Source organism: Uranotaenia lowii, chromosome 3 (assembly GCF_029784155.1).
Source record: "Uranotaenia lowii strain MFRU-FL chromosome 3, ASM2978415v1, whole genome shotgun sequence".
Lineage (NCBI taxonomy): Eukaryota > Metazoa > Arthropoda > Insecta > Diptera > Culicidae > Uranotaenia > Uranotaenia lowii.
Genome location: NC_073693.1, coordinates 236073473 through 236097751, shown reverse-complemented (window position 1 = coordinate 236097751; position 24279 = coordinate 236073473). Strand labels below are relative to the sequence as shown.

Sequence of the window (24279 nt, the reverse complement as noted above, 5' to 3'; positions counted from 1 at the left end):
GGAGATACTAGAGGAGACTTGATCCTTGTTTCTGGGTTCCCTGGCCCTAGGCAAAAATCTAATAAAATCCGAAGATTAAAGGTAAGTTGACTTTTTTTCGCCATATTAGTTTTCTTTTCACAGTTTGTAAGTATCAGACAAAGAGAATTCTAAATGTTTGTCTACTACCCATCATTGCATACTTCAAGGCGCAATTTTCTGGTTTTTATAAATACAGTATTTTTAGTCCTTTTTACAGATAATCATTGGATAACATATGTAAGTTATTGGACATATATTAGTTATATCATGATAACCAATGGTCACGATCCATTCAGGAGAAAAATATATCTTTTTAGACTCTAGACATCAATTATACCCATAACGAACATTTTGGAAAATTTCTTCTTAAAAAAATGTTTTTGATTAGAAATATGGCATTATAAAGTTCATATGATACTCTAAAGATTGACATATTGGAATAAATTTCGTACACCCATGGTGAAAACAAATTTCCATTCCAACTGGTTTATTTTAAAGTAAACACTACGAATAGATCTTGAGGAATTCAATCCTGGAGAGAAATTAATAAAAAAGTAGATTTTTGTACAGGAAAACTGTAAAACTTTGTTCAAAATCTAACGAATGGACTCAAAATAGCTTGTACAAAAAATGGTATTCAATTTGAATGAAACAAATATGCCTCAAACTCAGTTATGAGTTTTAAGCCTTTATCAGAAACTTTGAAAAGGATTGGTTAACTGGTCAACCCTACAGCGTTTTCCCTGTGATGCAATTTGAGTCAGGCCTTACTTATCATCGATTTTTTTTTAAATCAAAATTTTGCTAGGATACGAATGTTAAGATTTTTTTTAAGTTGAACGAAAAGCGTGACAGAAGCTCTGGTTACTAGATTGAACGAAATTTTTGTACAAAAATAGTATACCGACGCTTATTGAAATGATTGTTTTAAAAGGGAGTTAGGTAAAAGGGGAAAAAAATGTTCCCACCTAGAATCCATCACTGTCAACCAGAATGCTCACTGAACCAAAGGTGACAGCCACGAACGGCAAAAAAAAGGAAAATTTAACCTAGACAAATTTTCCATCTCATGCGGGTTTAACCTTCCCGAGAAGGACCTCCGTAAGCTTCCCGCAGGTTGCCAAATTCCTAGATCTTTTCCCAAGAAGGTATTTGCACAGACTGCAAAAGGGGAAAGACGGAGCGCGTTTTATATAACGACGTTCCGGAAATAAATTGTCCGTTCAATTTCTGTCACAAAATGCGTTAAGCGGTCGTTAAAAAGGAAAAAATGTTAGACAGGACAGTTGGGAAAAGCGGACGGGGTGGAATAACAATTCAGCCTTTTGACCGGTCAAACGAATCGGAACGAAAAAGCCCGAACGGTTAAGAAAAGGGGAAAACATCCGTCTAGAGAAGGCTTCTCTAGTCGAGGGACAGAGTTGATAGAAAAAAATAATGAAAGTTACCTTTCTCTGGTAAATGAGGAATAGAGCAAGCAAAAAAAAACACCTTTACGGTCAACTGACCCGTCTCCGGTCAAAGGAGTATCCGATGAAGAGATAAGACGTACAATTAAACGATTCATTTACATTTGAGAAAGTTTAGTCAGGTGGTAATTTTCAGGTGGTTAAAGTTATGGCTTCTATCATAAGGCTACAAAAGAACGATGAATCTTCTCGAAAGATCGTTAAGATAGAGCGCAGAACAAAAAAAAAAATGGGGACAATTTTTTTAATAATACAAGTTCTCCTTTGAAATGGTTTGTGCATATTTTTTGTTCTTCAAAATTCTTAGTTTGTTTTATTAAAAAAAAAAAACAATTTTTATATGATTTTTAAAAACATGGTAGGTACTTACAGAAAATGTTGAGCTTGGTGGACGCCTCTTTTGTCCCCCGTTTGACAAGTTCGTTGGTGGCCCGGCAGGTGAGCGATTTTCCATGGTCCTCCCTAGTCGGGGTAAAGCTCAAGGACGACATAGTGCTGTTGCCGTCCTCGGAAGTCTGCAAGAAGAAAAAAAAAACAAGAATAAAATAAAGTTGAGGTTATAAATTCAATAGCAATTGGAGTTAAGTGAACAAAGCACGAGAACCTCCAGAAGAAATATTTACATTTCGCGAATTTAGCGGTAGCTTATCAGTTACGAAAACCCCTTTACCCCATTCCATTGACCATTGTTCATATTCCTGAACTGGAAAGTGGAAGGATAACTACTTTTACCCCGGAATGATGCTTTTTTGCGTACTCATTTTTATCCCTTCCACCGAAAAAGTCAGTCCGGATCGTCGGCCATTGTTGAGCCAGCCAAGCCAAGCCAAGCCAGCCAGCGGCCAAAATTACGACACGAAAATATGCTGTTCCATTAGCATAAACATCTATTAAATATTTCCCATTAGTGCCGGGAATAACGTAAAGTAAAAGTTTTATTTTTTGCTGTTGCTGTTGCTTGCTTGCTGTCCGACCATGAGTTTTCAAGCTATACCGTGTACCGACCAAAGCTACCGTGTAAGTGCTTTTGCGATCAGGGGATATACACATACAAACATACATACTCATATTCATTCACATGCAAATACCAAAACACACACACACTCACAAGCATTCTCAATTTTGATGGTGGTGGAAAGGCTACTCCTATTTCGATTCACGTGGTTGAAGGTAACCAGTAGAACGGTGTGGCGAGAATTTTTATGAAGGAATGGTAAACGCTTGAAGTAAATTTTGTCTTCGAATCAAATTTTATGTTCTAAGCTCGTCTTGGTACATCTTCGTATTTGGAAATTATCACATTTTTATAGGTGATGAAAAGTATTAGAGAAACATGAAATGTCAAGAAAGAAAGAACGTAAGCCGTAAATATCATAAATTTTTCGAAAAAAAAAACACCACCCACCGACTGGACTTGAACCCGCAATTTCCTCGTTAGCCAGTCACACCAGGGTGAACGTGACATAAAAGGCGCCAGCATGCGTACATGTCGAGCTTCATCGGTCGACTGCTGGATCTCCTATCGATACACTCCATGTGTACCTCGCATGTGTTCTTTGCTCACAATTAATCTCTGTACCTATAACTAGTCTGCTCGAAACCTTGAGCAGCATTGATTGCTTCTTCATATGACCATAAGTAGCGGCAAACCCGAAGCAATTGACCGCGCTCGGCTAAAATCTCGAGTCGATGGGTGATGACCAGCTTTGCCAGATTGTAAACCGCTAAAGTTCGTAGGTTTAACGAAAATCATAAAATGTACTGATTTTGGCAAACTTTTTTTTTTTGTCGCCAGATAAATACAATTTCCATTTATCCGAAGAATCCCTATAATTTTTTCTACAAGGTCCGGCTATTGATCTTCTACATTACTTCCACAGTAATTATTTCGCTGCACACGAAACAGTTTTGAACGACCCCTCGTCGCTTTGTTTAAATTAAGGCTTAGCTATCATTGGATGTAAGTGTTACTTTTGTAATCAGGTGTTAGCCGGAAAATGGATCTCGAACAGAAACGTAGCGCTGTGGTTGACTTGTTCCTAGCTGGCAAACGACAAAAGGACATAATTCGTGAGCTGTCCGATATAAGTGTGTGTATACCGTACAGTTAAAAGATTAAAAGATACCTGTAGACCGGAAGTGTCAAAAACGGTATGGTGGGGGACGCCGATCTACTGTGGTGACTCCTGCCATGGTAAAGATCGTCAAGAAGCGCCTTAAGATAAATCCTCAGTGCCACTAAATTGGCAGAGGATCTCAACAAATCAGATCGAAGACTCCGTCGGATCCTGGAAGATAAACTTTAGACAAAGCCCTACAAGATCCAAAAGGTTAAAGACCTTACGGTGAAGCAGAAACAAGAACGGGTAAAAAGAGCGAAGGCGCTGCTGAAGAGAGCCGCGGAAGAAAGGTTTAAGAATATCGTGGTAACCGACGAAAACTCTTCACCGTACAGCAGTTCGTAAGTAACCAGAACGACAGAGTTTGGTTGCCAGACAGATCGCGAAGCCATGCCGACTTGCTGATGGCCAACCGGCGACAGAAACCAGCATCGGTGATGGTTTGGGCCGGATTCACTCGTGATGGCCGGACTCCGCTGGTTTTTGTCCCTGAAGGAGTGAAGATCAACCAAAATACATATCGGGGCCTAGTTCTACAGAACGAACCGTGGGCACGTCGACATTTTGGTTCCAGGGATTGGGTTTTCCAACAGGACTCGGCACCGGCTCACAAAGCGAAGAAACCCACACTTTGGATTGCGCCACATTTTCCAGGGTTCATTTCGAGCTCCGAGTGGCCGGCGAGTTCGCCAGATCTGAACCCTATGGACTACGCTGTTGGGAGTATGTTGGAGGCCGAAGTCTGCTCTAAGAAACATGAAGGTTTGGATGTCTTGAAGCGACATCTCGTGGCAGCCTGGGATAAAATACCACAAGAACACCTGCGGGCCTCATACGATACGCAGAGTGGTTGAACTCAAGGGTGAACAAGTAAATTTTTTTCAGTGAGAGTGAGTGTTTTCAAGAGAAATTGAATGAATGTGAAATAAAAAGTTGTTGTTTTGATCAATTTATATGTTTATTTCAATGTAGCATTTCCATAGCCGGGCCCTGTATAATCCGTACAAAATCCGTTGGAAGCATCGATCCGTAGCTCCGTAGAAATGCTTCAAATCCGTAGATCTACAGAGAAGTCCGTAGATTGGACAACGCCGGTTGTGACAAAAAAAAAACAATGTCCGGATATTTGATACAAATTTGACGAAAAGTTCCGACCTGGTTGCCCGTATATCGTTTTAAAATTTCTGGGCTCAGCCCGTTTTCATTCATTTTATTTGAAAAATCAAACAAAACTATTTCCAAACTGTGACCCAGAAATGGATCTTGACTCAAACATTCAGTCAGCGAAACTTTTTTTTTTTTTTTTAGAGAAATGAATCCAACTGTAAGTTGAAATTTCAGGGAAAATTAATGTTGAAAAACATGCGAAAATACGCCAGGCTGCCTCCTGTAGTAGAATGTTAATACATGGGCCCCGGAGAGGCGCAAGATGTGGATTCAAGTCGTACCGGGAGACAAGGCGAATTTTTTTCGCATGTTTTTCAACATTAATTTTCATCTTGTCTAGTTCCTGAAATTACAACTTACAGTTGGATTCATTTCTTTAAATAAGATGCAATGTCCAAGTAGATTCTATTTTGTCATGCGAAAGATTCAAATCTTCTGTTTCCACGAAAAACAAGCCTCCAATTCGTGTTGTTCTGAAAAATGTTGCTACAAAGACTAAGATTCTTGATGATAAACGTAAGTACGGCCGTCTTTACGTCAACGAACTTAAAATAGATGCCCCGAATGTCCAATCAGAACAAGTCCATGTATCTGTTCGTAGTGAATTAACACCGATGATAAATGGACTACTTCAAGAACTGCGAAGTAAGCAAAAACAGCTCAATATTGCATATGTTTGGCCCGCTCTAGATGGAAACATACTTTTAAAAAGGACTTCGAAATGTAAACCGATTGTTATTCGTTCACGGTCGGATTTGAAGAACATCCCTATGCACTAAAAACAAAGTAGTTCTTATACCTAGATTTAACCAAACATGACTGATGAACTGATCCTACAAAAAAGTACCAATATCTTCTGCAAATCTACAGAAGATATTCAAAAAAGTCATAGAAAGAACCCTAAACTTCTGCAAATGAATATTCGTGGAATGAATAATCCAGATAAATTCGATTCGCTGAAAATATTCCTCGAAAATCTGAAGATAAATATCGATGTTATCGTAATAAGTGAAACGTGGGTAAAGGAAAAGAACATTGCTTTTTTCAATTTACCAGGATACAAAGCCACCTTCTCATCTCGTTTAAGTAACGGCGGCGGCCTTGCAATCTATGTAAGGGATGATATAAAGTTCACTATAAAGCGCAATACTGAAGATGATGGATACCACCATATTGGAATCGAAATTTTACACTACGGAGAATCGATTACTGTTCATGGAATTTACAGACCACCAGGCTACAACTTTTCCAAGTTCATTAACCACCTAGAGATACTTCTCACCGAAGCAAACCTCAGTAAGCCCATCTTCATATTGGGTGACCTCAATATTCCTATCAATAGGAAGAACGATAGTGTAGTATTGCAGTACCAAAGTCTCTTGAGTTGCTTCAGCCTCGCTGTCTCAAATAACATTGTCACCAGACCTGCTAGCAACAATCTGCTGGACCACAGCATCGTTCGCTTCAACGACCTCCGTTCAATAATTAATTGCACATTTGAGTGTGACATCAGTGATCACAGGCCTGTTCTCACTACTTACATCAACAAAAAAGCTTCACCGGAAGTTAAAATCTTATCTCGGCGACATACGAATCGAGAACATCTCGAAAAAGACTTCGTTGATTTCCTAAGAAATGCTGATTTTCGGAACCAAGACCCGAATGCTAGATTGAATACTATAACTGAGCGCTACCAACAACTTCTTGTTAAACATACCCACGTCACTACCGCTGTAGTTCGAATGAGGAAAATATGTCCATGGATGACTCTACAAATACGGCAACTTTTGAAATCTAGGGATAAAATTTTGCAGAAATGGTAAAAGAACCCCACGAATCTCAATCTTTCCGAACAAATGAAGAAAATGAATAAGCAACTACAGAATGCAAAACGGAAGGCGAAAATCGAATATTATGAGCAACTTATGAATACATCCAACATGAAAATTGTTTGGAAACGAATTAACGAGATGATAGGAAAGAATTCCAAACCTGATGAGCTGACATTGAATCTGCATGGAGAATCTGTTGATAGTCCATTACCTGTGGCAAATGCATTCAACGAGTTCTTTACTGCAATTGGACAGCATCTTGCAAGCCAACACCACTCGACCGGAAACATAGATGAATTTGGAACCATCAAGCGGATCAGAAACTCAATTTTTCTTCGACCATCTACCGTCCGAGAAGTCATAACAATAATATCCAGTCTGGATCATTCGAAAGCTTCTGGAGTGGACAGTTTTCCTGTGTCAGCGCTTCAAACCCACCACGCGGTTTTAGCCCATATTCTCACTTCAGCCTTCAACGATAGTGTTCGTATGGGCAAGTATCCCGAATGTCTTAAGCGTGCTGTTGTCCACCCAGTGTTCAAGTCCGGTGATCCTAAGGCACTTAATAGTTACCGACCGATTTCAGTTCTCTCTGCCTTTAGCAAGGTATTTGAGAAGCTGATCGCAACAAGACTGTTGGAGTTTCTAGATGGTGAAATTTTTTTCTATCAATATCAACGCGGATTTCGTAAAGGAGGTTCCACGGAGATAGCTCTACTGGAACTAGTTAATAGTGTGTCATACAGTTTGGATCAGAAGAATGAAATACCGGGAGCTTTGTTTCTTGATTTATCAAAAGCTTTTGATACAATAGGTTATAGCTTGTTGCTGAAAAAATTAGAAACATAAATACCGTCAAACGGGGCATCATGCAACAGCGGGATTGAATGCAACATTTATATAACACCACACAGATTCAATTTTTAATTTAATTTTATGAGATAAAGTTATCTTTTAATGATTACAAAATGATGATGACATAGTTTCTTGAATCTTATAATAGTTTTTTTAAGTTTTTGATTTTCATATAAAATTTGAAAATCGAACAATGAATGAACAATTTTTAACATTTTTCGATGCCGTAAAAAACTTTACCCAGTATGACGGATTGGCTTGATAATATTACCTACAAACTTTAAACTGGTTTCCTCATCTTATACCAACATTGATCATGTGGAAATATTTTTCGAACAGTCACTCAATTTTTTGAAATAAATATTTTTATAATTCAGTTACCCGTCTGGGGTAAAATGCAACAAAATACAAATCGGACCTAAATCTCATAAATCGCGTTTCCATATGCTGGGATATGATTGTTTTGCATTATGCGTTGGTTAACATTAAAATTTCATCCATTCCTAAATTTATTTTCATGATTTGAGCTAATAGAATATTTTAGAGTATTTTTTACCCCTAAATGTATGCAGAAGATTAACACTTTTTTCTTAAAAACATTTTTGTCAGAAAAAATTAAAAATTTAATTCGAACAAAACCAAAATTTACTGCAATTGGTGCTTTATGCGTTATGACATCACAAATGTATCAAAAACTATGAATTTTTAATCGTTTTCATTTGATTTTTCATAAATTACAGAGTTTGTTGCAACTTACCCCTTTTTCTTAGTAGGGTGAAAATCGCATGTTTTTGTTAATTTAAAAATAACTGGTAAAACCAATAATTTTTCTGACTACGTCAGTTTGGTGACTCATCTACCTTAAAACTTTTGATGTACAAGAGGTATGATTATCTGTAAGCATTAAGATTTTAGAAGCCATTGAAGTTGAAAATTGTTGCATGTTGCCCCAGTTGACGGTATGGTATAAGAGGCTTAGCAAACGAACTGATGCACAGTTATCTGGAAAATCGTCAACAAGTAGTTAAAGTCAACGACACATTAAGCTCTCAGTTACCCATAAGTGTAGGCGTACCTCACGGGAGCAACTTAGGTCCGCTTCTGTTTCTAATTTATGTGAACGATTTATCTAAACTTACCCTGTGTGGTATCCCGAAGCTGTTCGCTGATGACACGGTACTGGAATATTCGAAGAAGGATGTAGAAGCCGTCATTCGTGAAATGGAGAGTGATCTGATTACCATAGATAAATATCTCGAGAACAACCTACTTACATTGAATGCCACTAAAACCAAATTTATAAACTTTCGTGGAATCAAAACGAAACTGCCGCCACATTCACAACTTATCCACAAAAATAGTGAAATAGAAGAAGTATCGTGCTTTAAATACTTAGGAGTGCACATAGACAACCGCTTATCTTGGAAGCCACATATAACAAATCTTGTAAAAACTTGTGCCCCCATTTGTGGATTAATCCGTAAGTTTTCGTATTTCATGCCAAGACATGTTTTGCAAAAGCTATATAATAGTTTTATACACAGTCGCTATACATACGCTATTAGTGCTTGGGGACACACCAATGTAACTAATTTATTAACGTTAAAAGTTCAGCAGAATAGATGTTTGAAATCTATTTTTAAGCTTCCCTACTTGTACCCCAGCTTAGATCTGTATAGAATGCCAGGACATAACATTTTACCAATAAGCTGCTTGCGTGACTTACAAACTTTGGTTATCATGCACCGAATAGTACGAATCAAGAACATCCACCATAATTTCAATGTACATCATGCAACTCATAATCATAATACCCGGTTTATGGATAGATTATTTGTAGAGAGTTCAACAACGAGAATCGGAGAAAGGCGATTAGAAACTACAGGCCCAAAAATGTACAATCGTCTAAGTAGAGAAATTCGTCATAGTGAAAATGTACCTATATTTAAAATTCGTGTAAAAAAATTCTTGAAATCCAATTTAGAGCGGTTAATGTAAGCATAGCCATACTGAATTATATCCTTGTTAGCTTTAAATGAAACCTTTTAGAGGAACGCAAGTTCATTAAGGTTTTTCTTCTGAGTTTTTACATTGAATAAAATCTATCTATCTAAAAAAAAATAATTATACAATTATCATGATTTTGGTGTATAAAAATTAAATTTTTCTATCAAGTTTTAACAAAATGATCGTAAACGGTCTCAGGGGTTTTTTTTCTTGATTTTTGTTGAGTAGATCCTGGATTTTGAGAAAATTTTGAAATCAAATGCCCGGATTTTGCCAGGTTTTCAAATTTTATAGTCCGGATACGTGCGGGCAAAATTTTTGATTGCCTTTATTAACCCCGTTTTTTTGTTTTGTTAATTTTACGGCCACATTGAAGAATGCCATTTTACTCAAGAAGTAAATTCAACAATATGACTTCAAATTTTTGACATTCTCTTAATTGTTTTGAAAACGATGGAATATTCCATTGAAAAATCTCCTCCTTATATTTATCGTATCTTATTTATATAGGCAAACTTAAGTTTATTCAATTGATTTTTTTTTTTAATTGTTCAGGATCAATTCAGTTAGTTCGGGAATGGAATGTATAAACTTTGTGATTCCATGAGAATTTCATCATCAAAAAAACATTTGAAAATAAGGAGACGTTATAAGATCTCCTCTTCTTCCTTCCAAGCTAAGAAGCTTAAAAGCTAATTGGAATTATGAATACAATAAAGGTTTTTTTTTAACTAAAACTCATAATTAGAACCAACACTCTGTACTAGATGTCAGAAACAGGTATTTGATTCAATAACATCTCCGAACACAAGAAGCTTGGAAAATAAAAACTTAAGTCTTAAGAAAAATATGAACCAGAATCCAAAACAAATAAAGTTAGTATCGAGCCAGATATTAGAACTAAGAAAAAAAAATAAATGCAATTTTGATAATATGTAGGGTAGAGTGGGGTAACGTGGGCCACTTCAAATATCTCAGCTGTGTGTTGAGATAAAAATCCCAATCCAACTGTCATCGTCGTCGCTTTGCGTAAGCATGTTTTTCTATATGTTGTTGACTTATGTACGTATCATATGCTTTTTTATGAAACTAGCTTAAAAAAATGTACTTACATAACTAAACAAGCACCGTAGAATTGTATCTGTGCGAGACCTCAAGTACATAACAAAAATATGCTCATACGCTTACGATATTGGTTTTGTTATGTTCTTTCACGTGGAAAAGAAATTTTTGATGAAACATAAATAGGTCACACAAACGCAACCAATTTCCAAATCATTGCTTGTGGGGAATCGTGGGCCACATTTTGTGGAGTATCTTGGGCCACCTATATTTTGATGTTTTTATACACGTTCAGAAATAAAAATACATTATAACAATTTGTAAAGTTTCCTTATGCCAAATGAAGAATTATGGAAAATGTTTTGTCCATCTTTGCGATAGAGACGAACAAAAATCATATACATATATGGAATTTTGCAGAAACGTTCGCGAGATAGGTTTTAGGATCTATTCGATCATACACAACTCTCTTTTAAGTTTTCTCATCTCAAATCGCTTTAAAATAACTAGATGAATAATGAAATTTCAGTTTCGGGTCCACTCATAAACTTTGGACGTTATCTAGTCAATTTGGAAAGGGTGGCCCACGTTTCCCCACAGTTTTTCAAAATTCAAAAAAATGAACTTTTTTTAATACAGTCAAAACTCGGGAAATTTATGTATATAAAAAATAACAAAAAATGCCTAATGATACCTCAAAAATGTAGAAAACCAATCCATTTTTTTTTCATTTTATCATTTCTAATAAAGAAGTTATGAAGCAAAGAAAAAAAGTGGCCCATGATACCCCACTCTCCTCTACTAATACACATTGGTCTCCCTCAAATGTTACAAATTTTTCATTTCTTATTTTGAAATCAAGATCACAATTAAAACCAAAGTTCTGAATAAACTTTAAAAAATATAATCCCATATTCCTTAAGGGGGCAGTAGAGTCTAACGGGTAAAAAAACACCATTTTCACGAAATTTTTTTCAGAGCTATCGTTCAAACAAATGTATTCAAATTTTTTGCATTATACAAAGCATTGTTAAAAGAACATTTAGTAATTTTTTCGTAGAAAAATATTGAAAAATGAGCCGGTGACGGAGCACTTTTAAGGATGCCTTTTAGAAAAAAGGATTTGCGGTGGACACTGTATCTCAGCACAGAATCATCTGAAGTCAAAAAATCAGAGCAAAATATTTTTAATAGATGTCTTTCTGGACCCATCGATTTTATTTAACTTTAAAAAAAATTATGAAATTTTTGTGGCTGTTTGAAGTAAAAACTACAATTTTTCACGAAAAAAATTGTAAAAAAAAAGAAAATCGTTGGGGTTTGGTATTTTATATGTAGAAAATATGTTCCAAATTTGAAAAGAATCAGTGAAGTAGTTTTCAAATGACGATGTCTCGAATTTCTACAGTTTTGCTTCGATTGACTTGAAAATTTGAAACAACATTCTTGAAATGTTTAACAATAAGAAAATACAAAAATAAAAAAATCGATTTTTTGAAAGTGTTAGACCCTACTCCCCCCTTAAGCCTAGTTCGTTAGTTCATGTATGAAATGGAAATTACTTCAATTCTTCAAGTAAAATAAGATTTTCAATGCCTTTTTGAATAAAAAAAGGATTTTTCAATTCTTTGATTTGATGTTGCTTTGGAACAAAATTTGATGAATTTTGTTGATGTTCTAATTTTATTTGATCAGTACTTAAGCATTCATGTTTTGAAAAATATTTTGATTTGTTGAAAAGAAGATCATATATGTAATTCAATGTAGATAATCAAATGCATTTCAGTTAACCGATATAAAAAAAAAACAGATTGTAATTGGGAGTTTGTTAAAAAAATCTGAAGCTTAACAAATCACAATATTTCAGACATGAGAAAAAATTTTCGGAATTACTACAAAAAGAGATGTGCCATGTCTGCAAATTTCTTCTCACATAATTTTGGCGGAAAAAGAAAGACAACTGACTAACATGTCATGACATGACAACATGACTAACATAGGCATTGCAATGTCTAGAATTCTCTGCATACGAAGAAAACAATGTAAAACGGAAGAAAATTCATTTTTAAATTAAACCAAGAAGATATTCGCTTTCAGCTATCACTGAAAATAAAAAAAATAAAAAACTAAAAAATTTCTTCGTTTATTTCAGCCCCTAGAGAAAGTCACCAGTATTCAATTTTTTTCAAGTATAATTGGATATGGGTGATGAAAAGGGAATAAACAAAAAAAAAAAAACAAAGCGATAAACAACGCATTAATCCAGGTTTAATATAATGGAAGCTCAAATGAACGATTAATTAGCCTCTGTCTTCATTCACCTCACTTGGGGAGTGAATTAAAATAGCTGTTTGAATTTCTTTTGTTGAAATACTTATTACTTTCCCATTCTGAACTGCTCCGGGGCTTTTCATAAATTTTGATTTGCTTACAGTATCACATTTCAGGAAAAGTCAAGAAAAGAAGGAAATGGGGACAAAGAGAAAAACACTCTTATTGGCCAAAACTAAGAATTGCATAAACGTCACTTTGGCATTAAGGGGGGGGGGTAGGGTCTAACGGGTATAATAAAACATCATTTTCACGATTTTTTTTCTAGAGCTATCGTTAAAACAAATGTATTCAAATTTGTTGCATTATACAAAGCATTGTTAAAAGAACATTTAGTAATTTTTTCGTAGAAAAATATTGAAAATTGAGCCGGTGACGGAGCACGTTCGAGGATGCCTTTTAGAAAACAGGATTTGCGGTGGACACTGTATCTCAGCACAGAGCCATCTGAAGTTAAAAAATCAGAGCAAAATATTTTTAATATATGTTTTTCTGGCCCCCAACGTTTTTATTTAACTTAAAAAAATTTTTATGAAATTTTTGTGGCTGTTTGAAGTAAAAACTACGATTTTGTACAAAAAAATCCGCCTTTTTCACCTGTAAAATCTCCCCAAAGTAAAAAAAAAACAAAAAAGAAAAATGTTGGGATCTGGTATTTTATATGTAGAAAACATGTTCCAAATTTGAAAAGAATCGGATAAGTAGTTTTCAAATGACGATGTCCATGGACTTTAAAAATGTGCTTTCGAGAAAAACGCGTTTGAAGTTTCTGCTCTTGCTTTCTTGCAGTATTAGATAGGAGGATATAAAGGCCTATAATTTCTACAGTTTTGCTTCAATTGACTTGAAAATTTTACACAACATTCTTGAAATGTTTTACAATAAGAAAATAAAAAAATAAAAAAATCGATTTTTTGAAAGTGTTAGACCCTACCCCCCCCCCCCCCCCCTTAAACTGAATCAAAACTCATGTATGAGTTTTTGCTGAATTTTTAAGTAAGTAATGGTTTGTGCCAAATTATAAATTCTTCGGAGGAAATTTTTTGCTGAACAACTTTGTAGAAGATGTTAACTTTATATCTTGTAAGGCAAAAAAGCTATTAGCTGTTTTACAGGGGTATGTCTTTTGGCATTGATAAACAATAAACTCAATTGATATCACTGCTGGGTGCCTAACGAGGTATTGCATGACTACTATTTATGCAATGCTTTGCGAGGCTTTTAGACTTTGAAGAACGAAAAACTGAAGTGCTCTAGCTGAATATTGTCTGTGAAACTTATTTGAGTTGGTTTACGAGGCTTTTTTTTGTAAAAATTGATAGAGAAACAAAAGAGTAACAGCACAAATATTGTCAGAATCGATCCGGGTCAGTAGTTAAAACGGTCGCGCGCCAACTTAAGAGAAATATTATTTCGTGGAATGTCCGAGTAATTCCATATCGCTTTACGTTATGTTATGTTATGTTATGTTATGTTATGTTATGTTATGTTATGTTATGTTATGTTATGTTATGTTATGTTATGTTATGTTATGTTATGTTATGTTATGTTATGTTATGTTATGTTATGTTATGTTATGTTATGTTATGTTATGTTATGTTATGTTATGTTATGTTATGCTATGTTATGTTATGTTATGCTATGTTATATTTAGTTTTTTTATTTTCAAAATTTCCTTTTAATTCCAAATATTTTCGTTCATTCTTAAAAGTTGTGATCGAAAATTTTAACATTTGTTAAAAGACCAAATTCATTCCTTCCAAATTTCCTCAAGCTTCTCCGTATGATGATGGAATCTAGAGATTACCGACAAAAGGAGCGAGGAAAGGGCCAAAATAAAGTGGAAACCTTACCCGTTTACCACCATATTCGAATACGATCCGCTTTCGTTACTTTGAGACTGTTACCGCATATCGTAGGTATATCGCACAGATGGTGGTTCCGTGCCACGGTTTTTGTGGCTCTCTCATGTTAGATACAAAAAAAAACAAAATAAAAAACGCGCTACAACTCACCGCGGGGAGGCATGAAACAGAAATGGCGGTCATGCTTCTGTGGAGAAGTACCCGCCGAAAGCATCCTCGTGCCATTTTTGTGAAGCATTAAAAACATCACCGAATAATGAAGGAAAAATAATATTTTCCATCAACTGGTACTGCCTTCGGGTGTGGACCTCGGATGGTTTTTTTTTTGTTTTGGTTGCTTGGTGCGTGTTTGGAAGGGTTAATTTTTATGGCAAAATATGTTGGTGTCGGGGTTTTTGGGAGGTTTTTTTTTGTTACGTTCTGCATACAGAGCCACTCTTTTTCGCGTTGAAAATTACCGAAAAGTTGTTATTGAAATGTGAATGTGAGTTGGAAAATCTCGACATTGTTTGTCGTTTTGCATGCTTGTTTGGGAAAGTCATCGGATCATAGATTGTAACGTGGGAGCTGGTTTTTACCTGAAAACTTTGCAAATTAATTCTGTTACCGTGTATTGTAAAGCAACCGTACCGAGTAAAGACAAACAAAATCGGAAAATGAATTGATTGCAGCACTACCTAATAACGAAATGGTGAAGTGAATCGATTTCCATATCAAATAAAAAAACAACCAACAAAATATCAATATGAATCAGATTTTAGATTACAGATTTCAAATTTCAGATTTCAGATTCAAACTCATACTTCAAATTTCAAATTTCAGGTCTCATGTTTAAGTTATTACAAAAATTAGAAGATTTTTTTCTAAACTTGATTTTTTTATCAGATCTTCCCGATTAACTCAGAAAACATGTTTAATGAGTGGGGTTACCTAAAATTCCAGAACTCTCGCAAGTAATTATAATGCTTCAAACGGATGAACAAGTTATGGGATCTTAATTGGATTGTTGTGCGATTCGAAGGAAAAGGGCAAAGCTGCTGCGAAGAGTTTGTTTGAATTTTAAGCAGCAGCCAGCAGCACAGAAACGGCTCCGGGAACAATAATGGACGACCGACCGACTGACTATCAGCAGCTCCGATCCTCACGGTTCATGGATGGGTTCATTTATATTTCGCAAAAGCACAATTAATAGCGTCTCTCGTTAGGAAAAGCGCCTTTTCTCGGGAACACGAAACAACGGAACGCAGAAAGAAAAAAAATATGCATAGAAAACGGTGTGAAAACTTTGCTGGTCAGCTATCTTTTGGTCTTTTTTCTTTCTTGAATCATCCCCCCTTTCCCAGTTTTTATCTCCATAAGTTGTGAATTTCAAATGCGTCGTTCATTTGAGCGGAATTTATCTTTCCCTTTGGTTGACTTCGACGACTTTGATCCGGCACACCGACGCGAGCGCGCTAATTGCAGCGCCATTCATGAGGAATCCATTGGGGGGCCATTCTAGTCGTGCACCCCCCCCCCCCCCCAGCAAGATTAATGAAGCTAATTTTCGTAAATTCTATCTAATTTTGTGCTTAAGGGATAGATAATGGGTTGTGCTACCGGATAATAGTTTGCGTTAATGGATGTGCTCTGGTTCATGGACTAGCATAGTTTGAGAGCTAAAATAAGTAGATACAATTAAAGGATCTCACTTTTTCTAAAATAAACATTAAGGAATGTTAGTGTAGAAACCTGAAGGAAATTGACAAACTATTTTTTACGTTTGAAAGATTGTAAATCGAGCTTAAAACCTGACAATAAAAAACAATTCGGGAATTCTCGAATCACAAGAAACACTGGAATATCACTGGAATTTCTGAAATTAATTACCAATTAACTTAATTGATTAATTTATATTAATGAAAAAATTGATCAAATTAAGCAACCCAAGTAACATTTAGTGTTTTATAGCACGCTATTGGACCAAGTTTCGGTTTTATTAGGGGCTTGAGGAGTTATACAAAACTGTCAGTGTTACTTGGGAAGGATTCTGATTGTTTTACTTTGATGTATGGCTTAGACTCAAATTCAGAAAATTGGTTGATAAATTGAATTATAGAAAAAATGTTTTTTTCTATCTCACACTTAGTGTAAACATGAAAATCGACAAAGAATATGTAAAATCGAACAGTTTTGTTCAAACGATAAACGAGAGAGATAGTTTAAATAGAAACACTCCCATGATTCATTAACATAAGGCAATGAAATTTGGAAAGCCTTCAAAAATTCTAAGTAAGATACTTTAACCAGATTTCCATCTAATCATTCTTGAATAAATATTTTAATTTCCAGTTGGAGGACAGCAAACATATTTTATCCGCTTCTCATTGAGTGACTCTAAATCGGTGCTAATCTACTGCTCCTAAATAAGTAGATGGGTATCAACGGGTCAGTCCCTTCCGCCCACAAAAGGGAAGGCCACTGGAAATCCGGGAAATTATTTTTCTACTTGAGTTGATCCGCGGGAACAAAAAAGTTAGAAGTAAGAGCAACCAAAGCAGAGGACAACGAAATAATACTCTCGGTTGATGTCCTTTGGTCGCGTGGTAAATTTTTTGTTCATCCATTCATAATACACATTCTGAAAATCAAAGTGCGATGATGATAGGGGCGACCTTAAGCGGGATAAGCGGCACCGTTCAAGGGCCTTGTTCCGGTTCTGTGTTGACCCGGAACCTTTCTGCCTTCGGAGTAGGATTCTGGCAAGAGGATTATGAGCTTCAAGGGGAGCAAACAAACCAAACAACCCGGTCATGGATGCTTGCTCATCGGGAGCGGGATTATTTTTTATACCCCTTTTTTCCACCGTATTGAGTGCACAAACTTCTGTGGTTTCAAATAAAGGCTTTTATTCAAAATTATTTAAAATAGCAAAACTGAACAAAAAAGTTTGCATTCAATCCATCCATTCAATTTTGAGATTTCTTAGTTCAAACTTACTCATCCAATTCTTGGAATACACCCATTCTAACCCACTGTTCAACGTCCTGGAATCGACAAATAGGATAAAAAATCTTTCTGGTTGAAGTTGGTGATGGGTCAAACGGATCTCCCGAAACCAACCGGAAACATTCGTAATGAAGCTGCTGGAAAGTTTGTTGGCAGCTTTGTTTCTACTTTGTTCGATTATGAGCTCAACTGTTTTTTTTTGTGGCAGACTGGTTGTAATTTCTACCTTACTCATGCCCAAATTTGTTGAGAACTAACCATATTATACCTTATATGTTAATTCTGATTTGATTGTTATTACATTAAGGACCCCTAGGAAATCTTAACTGAAAAACACCTGAATTCAGCATTCTATAACTCAGAAACCACTGAACCAAATTTTACAAACTAAGTTTATTTAAGGAACCGAAAGTGATGTTTTGAATTTTGTAGATAAAAGTTTCTTTATTAAACGTATAGTTTTCGTAAACTACACATACATTTTTAAAACAAATCATAAGTCTTTCGAGTTAGGTACCTAAGTGTAGCACAGTCGTGCCAAGCGAAAAACGAGATATCTCACAATGTGTAAAAAAATATTAAATTCTTGAATACAAAAATTCAAAAACCTTGAATAAGGCCAGAATTATGTCAGTTGAAATCTAATCTGATCAAATGTTAAAAAGCTAAAGGATTGGATTTTCTAAAGCGTTGAATTTGTTTGACTTAAATGTCTAGGCAAGATCTTCATCTTTGATTGAAATTTCGATAATAAATAGATTCAAAGATCTGTTCTAGCTTCCATGTACTTATAATTAGGCTTTTTTTTCAGGCTTCAAACTAAGCCCAACCGATCTGCTACAGTTTTTTAGATGACAAAATATCGGTCCAAACTAATTGGCATGTTATTTATTAAACGATAGAACTATTTAATTTTTTTTTGTTTCGATTATTGTCGCTTTACCATCATTGTGACATTCGCGACTTTATCAACGTTACAGTTGGCGGAAAGTTATTGAAAAACTTATCCGGTACAACTGTGTTCGATGTTTACTTTTGGGATCGAACTCACGGACATCTGCTCTGGAAGCAATTGACTTGTCAACTGAGCTATATCTCAAGCCCAGAACTATTTAATGAAAATGATGAAACATAAGCCCAAGTTTTGATATAGTTAGTCTGCAATATCTGTCAACTCATTATTCATAAAGCTACAACTGATAAGCTTCCAAATCAGCTTACCAGATTAACAATACGAAGTTTAAAATACACACAAAATAAAACTGATAACTCACTAACTCACTCGAAGCTCCGTGTATGTACACAGCATGCTTGCATACCAACAAAAATAGTTATGAAAATTTGGCAGTTTTATATGGAACTAGCTGACCCGGTGTGCTTTGCTACACCTTTCAAAATCAAATGATATTTTCAAAAATTATTCAAATTTCTATTGTTTTATTGGCATTACTTTAAACCAAATTATAACATAATTTATAAGCAACCGCTTTAAAATGAGAGCTGCAGCTGAAGTTTCGAATTGCAACACAAAGATAAGTTAAACGAATATTCTAAATCTTGCTCTATAAATTTGTGTTAATGATCTGATAATTTGAAGCTGTCTGGACGGTCTCAAATTAATCGTACGCAAACAATCTAACTTATAAAATATGGTTGTTTTTTCTTGATATGTTCTGGATTTATGCTGAAATACTGATAAGAAACCCCCTTCCCTGTCCTTACCTTCACCCCCTGCTGAACGGAGGTCGTGATTTTTAATAATCATACCTAATTTTTTCGTTCCCAAAAATCCTCTTATATAAAATATAGTTCCATTGGTTGATAAGTTTTTAAGCTTTACAACAAAATTTATATCGACCCTCCTCCTTTCTTCCCCTATCTACACTGTAAAGCGTAAGAATCTATAACAATCGTAGAAAGATATCTCGTAACCAAGTACCTTTCCATGCCATTATTGTTTCCATTTGTTGGCTTCGTTAGCATAAATTGAGAACTTTTGCTAACACTTTTGCTAACACACTGGCTTACCTCCCTTCTCCTATGTACCTATTCACTGAAAGGAGGATGGTGTGTCAGATAATCATAGAATCATACAAAAATGATTTCCATGTAAAGTTTTGTCCATTTCTCGGATTTTGTAAAAAAAAAATTAAATGTAAGCCTCCTCTTTCCTTCCTATATTCCCAATTATGTCATCCTACTGCAAGAAAGGAATTGTTTCACATAGAAAAAGTATTTTTCGTACAGAAATACCTTTTGATGCCAAATTTGATTTCATTTGCTCGATAAATTCTCTTATGCAAAAAAAAATATATTGAAGCTCCCCTTTCCCTCTTAATATCTTTCCGCTGAAAAAAAGGTGGGGCTTCAATTTATGATAGAAACATTTCTCGAATCCAAGTTCCTTTATATGCCAAATATGGTTCAATTTGCTCGATCAACTCTCCAGTTATACTGAAAATTGTAAGGGAGACCTTTCCTCCCCCTTTTCATCCACCTCTTTGAAGGAGTGAGGGATACCAAATATTCATAGAAGCATTTCTCGTACCCAAATATCGTTCCATGTCAAATTTGGTTCCATTTGCTGTAGTAGTTTTTGAGTTATGATGTAAAAATTCTATGAAACTGGAAGACTGGAAGGGTTCTCAAACAATCATTAGAACATGTCACGTTCCCAAATACCCGCCCATGCTAAATTTGGTTCCGTTTGCTTAATAAGTTTTTGAGTTCTGTAAAAAATTATAAAAGAGGCCTCTCCCCCCTTTATTTCTCCCTACTGGAAAGAGGGATGGGTCTCAAATAATCTTAGAAATATGTTTCGTACCCAAATACCCTCCCATGCCAAATTTGGTTCCATTTGCTTTATTAGTTTTGGAGTTATGTAAAAAAAATATGAAAGAGGCCCCCTCCCCTTTTCTACAAAAAAGGAGGAGGGGTCTGAAATAATCATTAAAATATTTTTCGTATCCCAATACCTTCCCGTACCAAATTTGGTTTCAATATCTTGATAAGTTTTCGAGTTATATGAAAAATTGTAAGGTAGCCCCCCTCCCACCTTCCTATCACCCCACTGAGAGGAGGGAGGGGTACCTCATATTCATAGGAATATTCTTCGTACCCAAATACCACACCATGCCAAATTTGATACCATCCCGAGCAGACTTTGATGCCCAAATTGATATCAAACTGAGACCATAATATGGCCTCAACAGCAAACTGATACCATCTTTTGCTGTTAAATTTTACACGAGAGCAAAATAAGGCATAATTAAGGTGTCATATATCTTCATTTGACAGCAAGCTGATGCCACATTCGGGTATCAACAGCAAAAAGGAAGCAAAATTTGGTGTAGAATATTATTTGAAAGCAAAACAAGGCATAATTTAAGTATCCATGGATCTAATTTGTGAATTTGTCTAATGCATTGTTTGCTGCACAATATATCAAATAGCAAAATAAGTCGTGATTGGGGTATCCTTAATTTTGAAAATATTTTTACAAACTTATAATTTATCTGACAAGGGTAATAAGTTCTAAAGAAAACTTAAGTTAAACTTCCATTCTAAGTGCCAAAAGTGTAGTTAAAAACTGAACTCGCTTTTAAATATATATGCAAAAATATTTGTTAATAAGTTCAGACTCCGCTCGTTTTTGGAAACATTCGATTTAGGCACGGTTCAATTTTGGCATAAGGACCAAAATCAAACGGTTTTTTTAAACTACATTACTTTATATTTTCCGCTTTTACAGGAGCAGTATAACTTATACAAACACCATCAATGTGATTTTACGTTCTTAAATGTTGATAAAATATAACAGCGATAATAAAAACAATAAAAGTTGCATTGAGTAATCAAAAATGATAAAAATTTGACAACTTTACAAAACAAACACAACTAACAGACTTAAAATTCAAAAAATAATTTAAAAAATGATGCAGAATGACAAAAAATACAAACATGACAACGATATCAAACATTTGTCACAAAAAATGTTAAATGTGTCTTAATTACAATAAAAGATAATGAAAACGAACAAAATTTAAAAAAAAAAATAACACATAAGGTTAGGCCATAACTGAACCACAATTTGTTCGGGAGTGTTGCCAAAATCGAACGTGGTATGTATGTAAGCCTTGAATTTAATATGTTATTTTTAATTATCAACAATTTTATGCTTTGTTTGAAATTTGTTTCCAAAATATTTTTTAATTCAGTATACATTTTTATATCAAGGTCATCCTCTTAACATTAACATAAATATATAACACAAATTCAATTCTTCGTGATTGGATGTCAAAATTATTGCATCCAAAAAAAAGTAGTTATTAGTATAATAGTCTAGTATTTCGATATGTGTCAAAACCGCAGTAATAGATATATTATAGAAAAAATAGAAGTTATGTAAAGATGTTATATAACATTAACTTAGAGATCTATAAAGGTAGATTAGAAATGTAATCTATCTGAATGGATTATTGTTTTTAAAACTTGATATTGTTCTAGATTTGTTACTAACTTTTGTAACGCTGAAAGTACCGTATTCAAATTTAGAACCTTGTAAAGTTTATGCAGTTCAACGTTATACTTTATGTGAAATCATTTTCAGTTACTTCATATGTTTTAACTGGTCGAATATATAAATGGCATTTATAATTTTATAGACCCATCTGCTGTGCAATTGCATCTGATGAAAACCCTTATTAAAATTCAATGATTCATAATTTATTTTCGTATGACTTACTTAATTTTTGTTTTGTGAAATGAAAAAAAAAACTCGATGCCTTTTTCCTAACAAACAAAAGTATCATAAGCCATATAAACCTTGTTACTGATCCGTGGTCATCAAACCACAAAAAAGTAAACAACAAACAGCAGAAAAATTATCCCGAGAAAATTGTTTAGTTGTTTCGCGTAGTATATCCCTGTTATTCCGTCGTTTTCGTGAGAAGGTAAGTAAATCAAGTGTATAGATGTCGAAATGGTTAACTTGGATCTATCCCTCAGTTTCGCCAATCTCACTGCTCATGAAAGTCTTCCGGAAGAGTTGCTGTGTAATTCTGCGACGTTGCGACAATGATCTGGCTCCAACTTTATGTGCTTGGACGAATTTCCAAAATTCAACAGAACTGGAGGACAATCCATTCGTCGAAATACTATACTGGACAGGTAACCAATGTAATGTTTTATGAAATCGTAGAGAAAATCCGGCGAAACTCATTTTAGGGAACTCAGCTAGCAGATTTTGATGTACAGCTTAAACGACTGCAGGTAAGTTTTTTTTTGTATTACTAGTGGATAAGATACTCGAGGCTCTAGAATCAATGAGGCGCAAGTACTCGAAAATACTCGACAAAATGCGTGTTAAAATTACCGAGGTAAAAGCTGATATTATTTTACTTGAAGTTGTCCCTCTTGTTGGACCGCTAGGGCCAAAGTTGGCCAAACTCACGTAAACGTTTTGTTTGCACTTTATTAAGAACATTGGTAAAAATTGAAAAGAGCAACAGAATTTATCCAATAACCTAACAGGGCTTAACAACGCATTTTAAACGCCTGTACAAATTTGGTTTTTTCACTTCTATATATGCGTTTCTTGGCGCTTGTAGTATTAATGCTTATGTTTTTTTATAGATTAAATTCAGACGTTTAGCCAGACAGAATAATACACTGGATTTATTTAAAATTCAATTGCCATTGAAATTTTCAGATGTGAGTATTATCTCCTAGAGATGAGTTCCGCAGTTCCACCGGAAGTTCAAATGACCACTGTTGTCTAAGGTGTTTAATTTTATGTAAATCTGCCCTTGAGTGTCATCGCGACTAAGAAGACTGCTACGTTGCTCTAATTGCTACTGTTTGTTTCAATAGTTATCCGACGATGATTGATATAATCACCAGCCTATTCGGTTGGCCAAAAGAATTTGTAACGACTTGAAAGTTATTTAATTGTAACTTTTATTTTATGTCTGACTGGATGTTAAATTTTGATTTAGAGTATGAATCAAATTTTCTATCAATTTTATGCTTGAGTCTAGGGTTTGATTTAACCTATTATTACTGTAAACTCGCTAAAAACTCTTAGCCCACCGCCCCCATAGGAGTATTTTTAAACAAATAAGTATAGAAATACAACAAAAATTGCTAGCTATGAGCTTTTTCACTGCCCCCTTGTTGGCTCTAAACGACCCCTAGGGGGCGGTAGGGACCACTTTGAAATTTAATGGTGTAACTATTTAATTTTAAATAAATCCAGCTACGAGGAAGAATGAGTATCTAATGGGTTGAATGCTTATAAAAAGGAAACCAAATCTAGTGCACTATTCTGTCTGGCTAAACGCCTGAATTTGTACTATAAAGAGCACGCTATATGCCCCAAGCAACGCATAGATTGACGAGAAAAAACGAAATTTGTTGTAATTCAATATGCTTGACTATATACAGGCGTTTAAAATGTGCTGTTGAGGTGATTGGGCAAATAACAAATTCTGTTCCAATCATTCGTATCACTACAAACTGTCAAACATGAAGTGCAAGCAAATGGGGCCCCCAGAGTAAGATA

At 35.1% G+C, this 24279-nt stretch overlaps 1 protein-coding gene across 2 annotated transcripts in view; it reads right to left on the bottom strand.

Moving 5' to 3' along the window:
• LOC129751670 (hemicentin-1) overlaps positions 1–24279 on the bottom strand; it is a 1296938-nt gene that overhangs the window by 543939 nt on the left and 728720 nt on the right. For both annotated transcript variants that reach the window (XM_055747314.1, XM_055747315.1), the window contains exon 9: positions 1861–2005. In XM_055747314.1, coding sequence (XP_055603289.1) covers positions 1861–2005 — 145 coding nt within the window. The remainder of the gene's footprint in view (positions 1–1860; positions 2006–24279) is intronic.